Raw genomic sequence first — 11,308 nt, 5'->3', positions numbered from 1 at the left:
TTTTTTTCTCATAAAGTTTTGAGAATTTTTTCAGAATTTTTTATCAACTTTTTAGTACTGCATTTTCTTATTTTTATCAACATCAGAAAATACGGTATTAAAAAATTCTGAAAAAAATTCTGAAAAAATTCTAAAAACTTTATGAGAAGAAAATAAATAATTTTTGTCTCTTGCAGTTTTTCTGTAAAGTTGATAGTATTTGAGTAAAAAATTATTCCATATCAATATTTTGCAATTTTTAGTACTTAGAGCGAAAATGACGGCCGCTCTCTCTCGCTGTCTCGCTTCCTCTAGTATCGTAGGCGCTTGTTATAAGCGACCGAAAACCGAAAATATACTTTCTCGGCCGTTCGGCGTATTCCTGTACAGGGTATCCCGACCTGTTTTGCCAATCACTTTTGTGTTGATAGAGCGAATTAAACTGAGTCGAAAAGTCCTCTACCATTTTGCAATTTTCGCAATAGTTAACAAGATATTAATTACAAAACGATTGTATGTATTACAGCTTCTTCCACGTACGCAAGAATGAAATTGCGAGAGATTACTATAACATAATCTGTATATTTCGAACTTAAAATAACATATACGTTTCGGTTTGTACATCAAACCTTTTTCAATATTACCATAAAAATTATTTTACAATTTAAAATACATAAAAGATATTAAAATTTGTGGTTACAATTTGAATCGTTATCATTATACAAGTTTAAATTTATACAAGCCGTTGTTTTCTTGTTTTTCAAATGTTTCATCCTATATTTCGTGAGATTCGCATCTTGTCAATTTTCAAATTGAAGTCAAGTGATATTGATCGTAACTTATTCAAAACGACGTGTAACATTAATTTAAGATTTAATTATCCATCGTTCATTGTGGAAAGAGGAGTTAAAGTTCTTCGATCTCACAAAGACTGAACGCTATTTTTCCAGAAACTATCAATAAAATAGGAAACAGTATTCTTTATATATAATATGAATGAATATTTAATGTAGTTACAATTTTAATTATTAGTCGATTATTTGTGATTATAATTTATTTTTAGAATTTAATTAAAGTACCTGCGTTGCGTGTGTATCCAATTTTTTAAACCTCTTTAGTCGTTATAAAAATGTTGTAGTAAATTACTGAAACTAAATCACCTCTGTATTATAAGGAGAGACAAACGACACTGAATTCTCGTCGGTAGGAACTGACCAAGATCAAAAGAAACAACATAATATGAAGATTATTTATTATTATGATTTAAGCAGTGGTATGTAAGAGTCAGGAAATTTTTGAGTATCAAGATATTAATTACTAAACATTGCAAAATATTGGTCTTGAATAATTTTTTACTCAAATACTATCAACTTTACAGAAAAACTGCAAGAGACAAAAATTATTTATTTTCTTCCTATAAAGTGCTGAGAATTTTTTCAGAATTTTTTCAGAATTTTTTAATACCGTATTTTCTCATGTTGATAAAAATAAGAAAATGCAGTACTAAAAATTTGATAAAAAATTCTGAAAAAATTCTCAAAACTTTGTAAGAAGAAAATAAATAATTTTTGTCTCTTGCAGTTTTTCTGTAAAGTTGATAGTATTTGAGTAAAAAATTATTCAACACTAATATTTTGCAATTTTTAGTAATTAATATCTTGTTAACTATTGCGAAAATTGCAAAATGGTAGAGAACTTTTCGACTCAGTTTAATCCACTCTATCAACACAAAAGTGATTGGCAAAAAAGATCGGGATACCTTGTACAGGAATACGCCGAGCGGCCGAGAAAGTACATTTTCGGTTTTCGGTCGCTTATAACAAGCGACTAGTAGCGAAAGCGAGACAGTGAGAGAGAGCGACCGTCATTTTCGCTCTAATACTCGCTTGTGTTTACGAGTTACTGGTAGAGCGAGAAGGACAGGCGCTGCATCTCGCTGTCTCGCTCGCTCTCGCGGCGAAGACGACCGACTCGATGCCGGTAAGTGTCTGCTTGGTGGGGGTACAAGTGGTGGGGCTGGATTCCGTGTTGCCGGGGAACCAAATGTGCATCACTGACCGCAGGTCGATCATTCTGATCAAAAGCTTTGAATAATACGCTTCGCTATATTATATTCCCCAAAAGCATACACGGTAAGCAGGGCGCCGTGAAACTTGTAAATTTTCGTTCGCTTGTCACGCGCTTCTAAGCCCCGCGAGGAACCGACACTTAGAATCTTTTGATATCCGGACGCGAATACTTATAAATTATTCTTCAAGCAATTCAGCCTTCAGACATGTATTTAAGTAAAATTGTCTCTTGTGTAAATGAATGAAAGCCAGTGATAACGTTTAAAAATCAGTGCTCTGTGAAACTACGATTTGCAACTTTCGTGGCTCAATAATTCGCTGTGTTTGTTCCTCGCGCGACTGAAAACTTCGAAGCTAAGAATCTCTTAGCCGCACGTCAAATTCATGTTCGTGAAAAGCACGTTCGATAAAGTTTTCTTCTTTCTTTTGTTTTGTTCGCGTTATTCATCGCTGTAGTGAAATAAATGTAAGTCACACAGAGACTTTTGATCTCTTTTATATAACTTCCATAAAATTAGTGATTGTTTGGGCACACAGACATTTAAACATGTTTCTTAATATTTAGGAAATTCAATTTACTTATTTCATTATTGTTTCCAATTGAGACGTACAATAAACTATTTTCTAGTGAAATCGGTGATATTAAATCAAGGCCTCTCCTTTTAATCGCGATAACTCGTCGTGCTGCCCATATGCGCTGCCTCCTTCGCAATCGGGTCCGGACACGTATCTGACCACGAGAACGTACAGGGCTCAGGGCGCTCTCCGAAGGAAGCCCTCCGCCTCTCTTTTTCCACTCATGGGCGCTCTCGTAGCAGGGCCGCCCCAGGCTATTTCTCCCCACTCTGTCTCTCTTCCCCTCCCCCTCCCCCCTCTCCCTCCCCCCTCTCTCTCTAGATAGGGCGCTTGCCTCACGGGCGTCCCTTCTATACTCCCCTCGGGATAGGGCGCTCGCTCTACGGGCCATCCTTCTCTATCCCTCTCGCACCCAAAAAGGGCGCCTTATTTCAGGGCGCACCTACAGCCCTTCCTTCGTTCCGGAACATCATCCCGTCCAGCGCTTGATCCATTTGGGCACAAAATTCCATCCCTAGTTCCGCCCCTCCCCTTTTTCTCTTTTCTCTTCTCCCGTGCCTATTACGTATAGGGGTCTCGCGCCCTCCGACCCTCCTAATAATATCGCGGAAGCATAAATTCTGTCTTTTTCCTCCTTCTATAATTGTTATCTACCCCGCCGATCGCGCGCCTCGCAGCGAGGAACCGCCTGCTCCCAAGCCGGGATGGCTGCCTCCCCCGAAGATCACGGAAGACTCGCATGCACCTGTTAGCTGCATCCCGCGCCGCGTCGCCCAGCTTCCCGCCCTGGACACATCGCGCCCTACGGTCAGAATCCCGACCCGGCCTGTAAAAGTTGCCGGGAAGCCACGAGTCGTGTCCGTGGAATAACTAGACGTGAAAATACAAATCTCCAAGTAACGTGTTGTCTATTTGTTATTGCTCCCTTCCTGGTTCTCCACACTGTAAGATGGACCTTCGTCTCGAACCGAGGGTGACATCCTTAGATCACTGTTCGTGACCCTGTAAGAAAGACGCACTTCTGCCAGAGCCCCTAAAAGAACCACGAAGGCGAATTAGTAAAGCCACGCAGCATACGCGACAAAGTCGCGCCGAGGACCCGAGGCTCCACCACACGCGTCTTCCCCCTTCACCCCTCTCTCTTTTTCTCGTCGAACCCGTCGGGAAGGTTATCCTTCTGATTCACCCACTGCACTGGGCGTAACAAGTTATATAAAAGTTTTATAATTTGTTACGTTATTGTTATAAAATTAGAATTTGACTGTTATGTTGCCATACATTAATCTAAATTAACAATGAGAAGTTATAAATTAACAAAAAATAAGTTTTTATAGACTACTTAAATTAAAACAATTTAGAAAAAAAAATATAACATACAGTATAGATAATTGGAGTCAACGCTGATTATTAATTAGCGCAATTCTTCTTAATATTAGAAATGGTATAAACCTTGATTTTAAACGTTTCCATTTATGGTTTGATCTTCTCAGCAATCTTTCCCTCTAGCGCAACGGTTGGAGTATTACATCACAAAATAATATCTCCAACGTTTTTCCTCTCAAAATTGAACCGTGGACTGTTGTGAGGTAAGTCACATACAAAGTTAGAAACCTGAGTGGCAATGAGAACTCAAGCTAAAATTATATAAATGATTAAATTATCGTATGTATAATTTGAAAATTAATAATCACCTCACCTCACCTCACACAGTCGACGCTTCTACACTGAACAATAAATCTCTCTTATGTAACATTTTGTAACTCGTTAGTATGTTAAAAATTATCGTCGAGTTTTACAATAATAACTGCGAGAACAATATGTGTCTTGTCATTTCGACAGTCGATTAAATAATTGATCTGTTTTCTGTGGCTAAACTGTAGTGTACACTTTTAGAACTTAAAGTGAGATTGTTTAATATTTAATTTTCAGTTGTAATTCTTTTATTATTAATAGCGAATCATTTATTATGATGTAAGTTTAGTTTGAAACCCGTGCCCTCCTAGTTTAAGAGTTCAGCGCCTTCTGTCGGATCTAGTAAAAGGCAGAAAGGGAAGAAGGAGTCGCGACCATTTTTACTACTACGAATTTCCTCGAAAAGAACGGTTGAGTTTTTGTAATGGACACCGATCTCGTGTCGATCTGCGTTCCGTCGTAACTTTTATAAGTTTACTGAGTTATCAAATAAAGATTATTTGTTGGAAATAATCCGTGCATCATTCCATTGAACAAATATTGTACAAATTGGTCCTTCGAGCCGGATCTTTCGGCATTCTTTTGCATGGATCGCGAGATCTGATGCGGCATCGGTGTACAATCAAAAAGCTGTTATAAATTCAACGACGATTACGACAAAAATTGTAAGTCCGTTCCAAATATACGTCTGTATTATTGCCTTAGATAACGCACGATATATGAGTGGAAAGACCAATTCGGGTGCTTTACTTACATATTAATTGTTTGCCTTGTAACAATATCCGTATTTACAATGTCCGTACAGGAATTAACGAAAAAACGTACCATTATAAAAACGAAGGTTACAACGTTCCAGACATTTTTGGGAAAGCTTGACATAGATACGTCCAAAGCTCAGGAATTATCATTAAGGTTAGAACGTGCGGAGAAATTGTTATCCGAGTATGATAAAGTTCAGTCACAAATTGAAGAGTTGACCGATGTAGATACAGAGGAACGTACGAAATTCGATGATGCATTTTACGCTACGATACTTTTAGGAAGAAACACTGCGACTAGGTTAAGTCCGAGCACGTCAACCGAAGTAGCAGCGTCGGCGACTATCGATACTACAACACATATAAATTCATTGTTAAAATTACCTGATTTAAAATTGCCGACTTTTAATGGTGAGTACGATCAATGGATCACGTTTCGCGATACATTTGAAGCTATTATTGATTCTAATACAAGTTTGTCAAAAGTTCAAAAGTTTTATTATCTGCAGTCAGCAGTTAAAGGTAGTGCTGCGCAATGTTTTCAATCGTTAAGCTTGTCGAACGAAAATTATGATGCTGCGTGGACATTGTTAAAGTCGCGATTTGAAAATAAAAGATTAATAGTACATCACCATATCCAAGCGCTCCTTGAATTGCCAGTTCTCACAAAGGAATCTTGCACCAACTTGAGAAAGTTAATTGACGACATACAACAAAATATGATTGCATTAACAAAGCTCGAACAACCGGTTCAATCCTGGGACACATTGTTAATTCATTTGCTCACGCCTAAACTCGATGTTAAGACAAAACGAGAATGGGAATTTAAAAGAGAATTTTCGAAATTGCCAACTATGAAGGAATTCATCGACTTTCTAAATAAACGTTGTTCAATTCTCGAAACATTGTTGCCTAACCAATTAAAGGATACTTCCTCAGCTAATACAAAATCGCATAAAAAATCTGTAAGTTTAACTGCGCAATCTCCCGTGGAGAAGCAATGTCCATTATGTAAGAACTCACATTGGCTATATGCATGTCCGTCATTTCGTAAATTATCGAGCCACGAAAGATTACGAGAAGCGAAACGATTAAAAATTTATTTGAATTGTTTACGTTCTCATCCTGAACGTGAATGTACTTTCGGTAGTTGCCAACGGTGTAAGCGTCGACATAATACAATGTTACATCTCGACAATAATAATCCGCAGACTAAATCAGTCGATATTGAACAAGGAGAAGTTCAAAATAAGAAAGGCGAGGACGATTCTGCGGTGCGAACTAGCACTACTGCCACTAACGTCGCATTGTAACAATAAAGGTGTAGTGCAGTCTCTGTTATCCACAGCAATCGTTCTTGTACGCGATCATAACGGTTACTATCAAGAATGTCGGGCCCTACTTGATTCCGCGTCTCAGAGTCATTTTATGACAAAGGAATTATGTCAACGATTGCAATTAAATACTTTTAAAACAAACCATTTGATTAATGGTATCGGTCAAACAAACGTTTTTGTGAATGACAGAGCCACTACCGTTATGAAATCAAAGTATAACGAATATAGAACAGAGTTATCCTGTTTCGTAGTAGATTCGATTACTGGTACGCTACCGCCAGACAAATTCGACATATGTCAATTCACGATTCCCAAAAACATTTTACTAGCGGATCCAAGGTACAATGTTCCCGCCAAGATTGATTTGTTAATCGGTGTTGCACTGTTTTATAATTTATTGCAGGAAAGGCGCATCGATTTAGGCAATAATTTACCGGTATTGCAAGAGACGAGTTTAGGTTGGATTATTGGTGGCGCATTCATGCCTTGCAGGTCCTCGACTCAATGTAACACTTCACAAAGTTATTTATCGTTAAACTCATAAATCCAAGAACAACTCGAACGTTTTTGGCAATTGGAGGAAGTTACAAAATCAAAGCCTCATACTAAAGAGGAGCAGCTATGCGAGGACAATTTCGTGTCAACCCATCAACGTGATCAAAATGGAAGATTCATCGTGCAATTGCCACTGAAGAGTTCAATATCTTCACTCGGAAAATCGCAAGAGATTGCGGAGAGACGTTTACGATCCGTAGAAAGAAAACTTGACAAGGATGCAACGCTGAAGGAGGCATACGTCAGTTTCATGCAGGAATACGAGCAATTGAATCATATGAGTGAAATAGGAGAAGCCGAAGACAAAGATGAACATGCGAATTATCTTCCACATCACGCAGTCGTTAAGTCAACAAGCAGTACTACCAAAGTACGGGTAGTTTTCGATGCATCTTGCAAGACGACTTCAGGCAGATCGCTCAACGATATATTGCTCGTGGGACCGACCATTCAGAACACCTTATTCAATATTATTTTGCGTTTTCGACAGCATTACATACGTTATTACATCTGATATCCATAAGATGTATCGGCAAATCTTGCTACAATCCAACCAAAGGGATTTACAACGAATTTTATGGAAGAAACATTCTGGAACAGTCCAGACTTTTCGCTTGAATACTGTTACGTACGGATTAGCAAGCGCACCTTTTCTTGCTATAAGATGTTTATATCAATTAGCTTTGGAATGCCAAACTAACATGCCTAAAATCAGTGAAACAATTAAGCGGGATTTCTATGTCGATGACTTGATAACCGGCGGAAATGACCTAAGTCAATTGAAGATTCTGAAGGAAGATATCATATCACTAACGTTCTACACAGTGGATGTTTCGAGTTACATAAGTGGAATTCGAACGAAAAATCAATACTCACTGCTGAGGAGCAAGAAACGACAGATTCAGTAAACTTTGATAAGGAGGTCAACACTTTAGGCCTTATATGGAATACGAATTCGGATACCTTACAATACAGGATCAATTCGAGGACTCAGTCATCAAAATTAACAAAAAGAGCCATATTATCCATTATTTCGCAGATTTTCGACCCGCTTGGTCTGATCGGACCAATAACAGTCCAGTCAAAACTTTTACTTCAAGATCTTTGGCGTCTCAAGGTTGATTGGGACGATCCAGTTCCCATCGAATTACACTCGAAATGGTCATATTTTCAAGACCAAATACAGTATATTCCTGAAATGTTAATTTCTCGACATGCGTTTAGTAAGGAATATAACACTATGGAGGTACACGGTTTCTGCGACGCCTCAGAAATCGCATATGGTTGTTACATTTACATCAAAACTGTAAATAATGGAGAAGCAACGGTTAATCTTTTGTGTGCAAAATCGAAGGTTGCACCAGTGAAAAACGTTACCAAGATTAGAATTATGTGCAGCCCTATTGTTAGCCGAATTATATCGACAAGTCAGTCAAGCATTAACCATAACTCCTGATTCAACATACTTGTGGAGTGATTCCACAATCGCGCTCGCCTGGATAAAGGGTGAACCATCACGATGGGTGCAATTCGTTGCAAATAGAGTCACAGAGATCCAGCAATTAACCGTTCGTGCAAGATGGAATCATGTAAGTTCAAAGGAAAATCCTGCTAATATTATATCACGGGGAATGAACTCAACTAATTTGAGGGCCTGTCGTCTATGGTGGAATGGCCCTGATTGGCTGAAGTCAAAGGATTGGCCTCCTTCCAAGGAAACCATTATTATTAGTGAGGATCTTCTCGAGGAGCGAAAGTCCTCAAAGGTTTTCCATAGCCAAGTAAACGATATTGACGAGTTGTTTTTGAGATTCTCATCCTTGACAAAGTTAAAACGAGTGATAGGATATTGCTTACGATTCAAACATAACGTGTTGCAACCTGAGTCGAAGACTAAAGGGCCGTTAACAGTAGCAGAATTGGAGAATGCCATGATAATTTTAGTATCGTTAGCGCAGTATCGATTTTGGTAACGATATACGAAGTTTAGAATCGTGCGGTCAAGTAAGTAAAACAAGTAAGTTACGCTCGTTAGTTCCATTCCTAGACGATCACAACGTAATGCGAGTAGGCGGTAGGTTATCGAACGCACCCATTCCTTACGCTCGGAAGTATCCAATTATCTTGCCGTCAAAACACTCACTAACTCGATTGATTATTCTACACGAACATTACAAGCATTTACATGCGGGCCTTCAAGCATTATTGGCGGCAATACGCGTACATTTTTGGCCACTTCATGCTCGAGGCACCGCAAAGGATGTGCTACGAAAGTGCATCGTTTGTTTTCGTGCTAAACCTCCAATGTTACACCAGCGGATGGATGATTTACCGGCATCGCGTATTACGACAAGTCGTCCGTTTTTAAACACTGGAATCGATTATGTCGGGCCTTTTACTATAAAGATATCACGAAATAAGACTGATAAGGCATATATGTATATGTATCTTCGTATGTTTCACTACGCGTGCTGTACATTTGGAGTTAGTAGTAGATTTAAGTATTCCGGCCTTCATCAGAGCATTGCAAAGATTTATAGCGCGTAGAGGTAAATGTGCGAATATCTATTTGGATAACGCAAAAAATTTCGTTGGCGCGAACAACGAGCTGCGAGAAGTTGGGGAAATCCTGCGAAATCCCGACCATCACGCGAAGATATCGGATTTTTTGGTAGAAAATTCGATCAACTGGAATTTCATCCCTCCACACTCGCCTCACATGGGAGGACTTTAGGAAGCCGTTATTAAGTCCGCAAAAACTCATCTGAGAAAAATCATTGGAACGACACCTCTTAGTTATGAGGAATTATATACGCTGCTGACACGGATAGAGGCTTGCCTCAATTCGCGACCTCTCTGCCCATTGACAGATGATGGTACTGACTTAGCTGCATTAACACCAGCTCATTTTTTGATCGGCGTGCCTTTGACTTCGTTGCCAGAAGTAGATGTGTCCGATGAACCAGTCAATCGTTTAACCAGACACCAATTGCTAACACAGATGCGACAGCATTTTTGGCAGAGGTGGTCGAGGGAATATCTAACTCAACTCCAACAACGGCACAAATGGATCGAAGAATCAAAGGCGAATATAAAAATCGGTACGATGGTATTGTTGCGGAATGAAAACACACCACCAATGCACTGGCGTCTAGGAAGAGTTGTTGCCGTACATCCAGGAAAGGATGGATTAATAAGAGTCATAGATGTAAAAACATCGAATGGAGTTCTTCAGTGCAGTCTGCCCAAAATATGTATTCTTCCAATTGAAACATAATTTATACTGTTTATCATTACTGCCTAGATTATCGTCAATTATATGTAAATGATCTTACAAGCCTTCGTCTTGCAATGCTGGCGGGATATTTAATATTTAATTTTCAGTTGTAATTCTTTTATTATTAATAGCGAATCATTTATTATGATGTAAGTTTAGTTTGAAACCCGCGCCCTCCTAGTTTAAGAGTTCAGCGCCTTCTGTCGAATCTAGTAAAAGGCAGAAAGGGAAGAAGAAGTCGCGACCATTTTTACTACTACGAATTTCCTCGAAAAGAATGGTTGAGTTTTTGTAATGGACACCGATCTCGTGTCGATCTGCGTTCCGTCGTACATTTTATAAGTTTACTGAGTTATCAAATAAAGAATATTTGTTGGAAATAATCCGTGCATCATTCCATTGAACAAATATCGTACAGAGATAGATATACGTTTGATATTTGTCGGAAGCGAGAAACAGAGTTCTGGAGCAGTCTAGTGCAGGAACAGAAAACAGACCAAATGATTGCTAAACAAGTAACATAGCGGTCAATTTGAAGATAAACAAACTAAAATTTATGACATGTATTATATTACGAACAAACCTTACAGTTTATTGAGAATCTCAATGTACGCATGATTTAATCCAACCTTATCATGTTGTAGATTTAGCCCATTAATCTGTCGATTAATGTGCATCATCTCCGATATTAACCGTTTGTTATAATAATTCTCTACATATAAAATCTCTATGTTTTGCCAACCAAAGTCATGATCGTTTTGCAACCTATTCTCTGCAATCACTGAATGAGTGAATGTTTGAATATGGATATGCTTTTGGTGTTCAGAAAGTCTGGTTTTTCTCCCTGTTTATCCCACATAGGAAGCATCGCAATCACAACAATTGATCTTATAGACTACATACCTTTTTAATTCATTATTTAAAGAATCTTTACGAACATTAATAAATTGAACAATATATTTATGACCGTATATTTGAGAAACTCAATTAATAATAGAATGTAACGGCCTATTACGGTTGGAGCTGGATCTTCGTTGCTTTAAATAATTCAATCTTGAATTACTA

At 38.4% G+C, this 11,308-nt stretch overlaps 1 protein-coding gene across 1 annotated transcript in view; it reads left to right on the top strand.

The window, feature by feature from the left end:
* The window catches only part of LOC108765716 (uncharacterized), an 11,902-nt gene extending 1,659 nt beyond the window's left edge, over positions 1–10,243 (top strand). The window contains exons 2-8 of the mRNA XM_018514561.1: positions 5,122–6,383; positions 6,601–6,869; positions 6,963–7,376; positions 7,648–7,870; positions 7,942–8,249; positions 8,365–8,935; positions 9,763–10,243. Coding sequence (XP_018370063.1) covers positions 5,122–6,383; positions 6,601–6,869; positions 6,963–7,376; positions 7,648–7,870; positions 7,942–8,249; positions 8,365–8,935; positions 9,763–10,243 — 3,528 coding nt within the window. The remainder of the gene's footprint in view (positions 1–5,121; positions 6,384–6,600; positions 6,870–6,962; positions 7,377–7,647; positions 7,871–7,941; positions 8,250–8,364; positions 8,936–9,762) is intronic.
* Positions 10,244–11,308: the final 1,065 nt, after the last annotated feature.

Source organism: Trachymyrmex cornetzi, unplaced genomic scaffold, assembly GCF_001594075.2.
Source record: "Trachymyrmex cornetzi isolate Tcor2-1 unplaced genomic scaffold, Tcor1.1 scaffold511, whole genome shotgun sequence".
Taxonomy (NCBI): Eukaryota; Metazoa; Arthropoda; class Insecta; order Hymenoptera; family Formicidae; genus Trachymyrmex; species Trachymyrmex cornetzi.
This window is presented reverse-complemented; position numbering and strand designations above follow the sequence as displayed.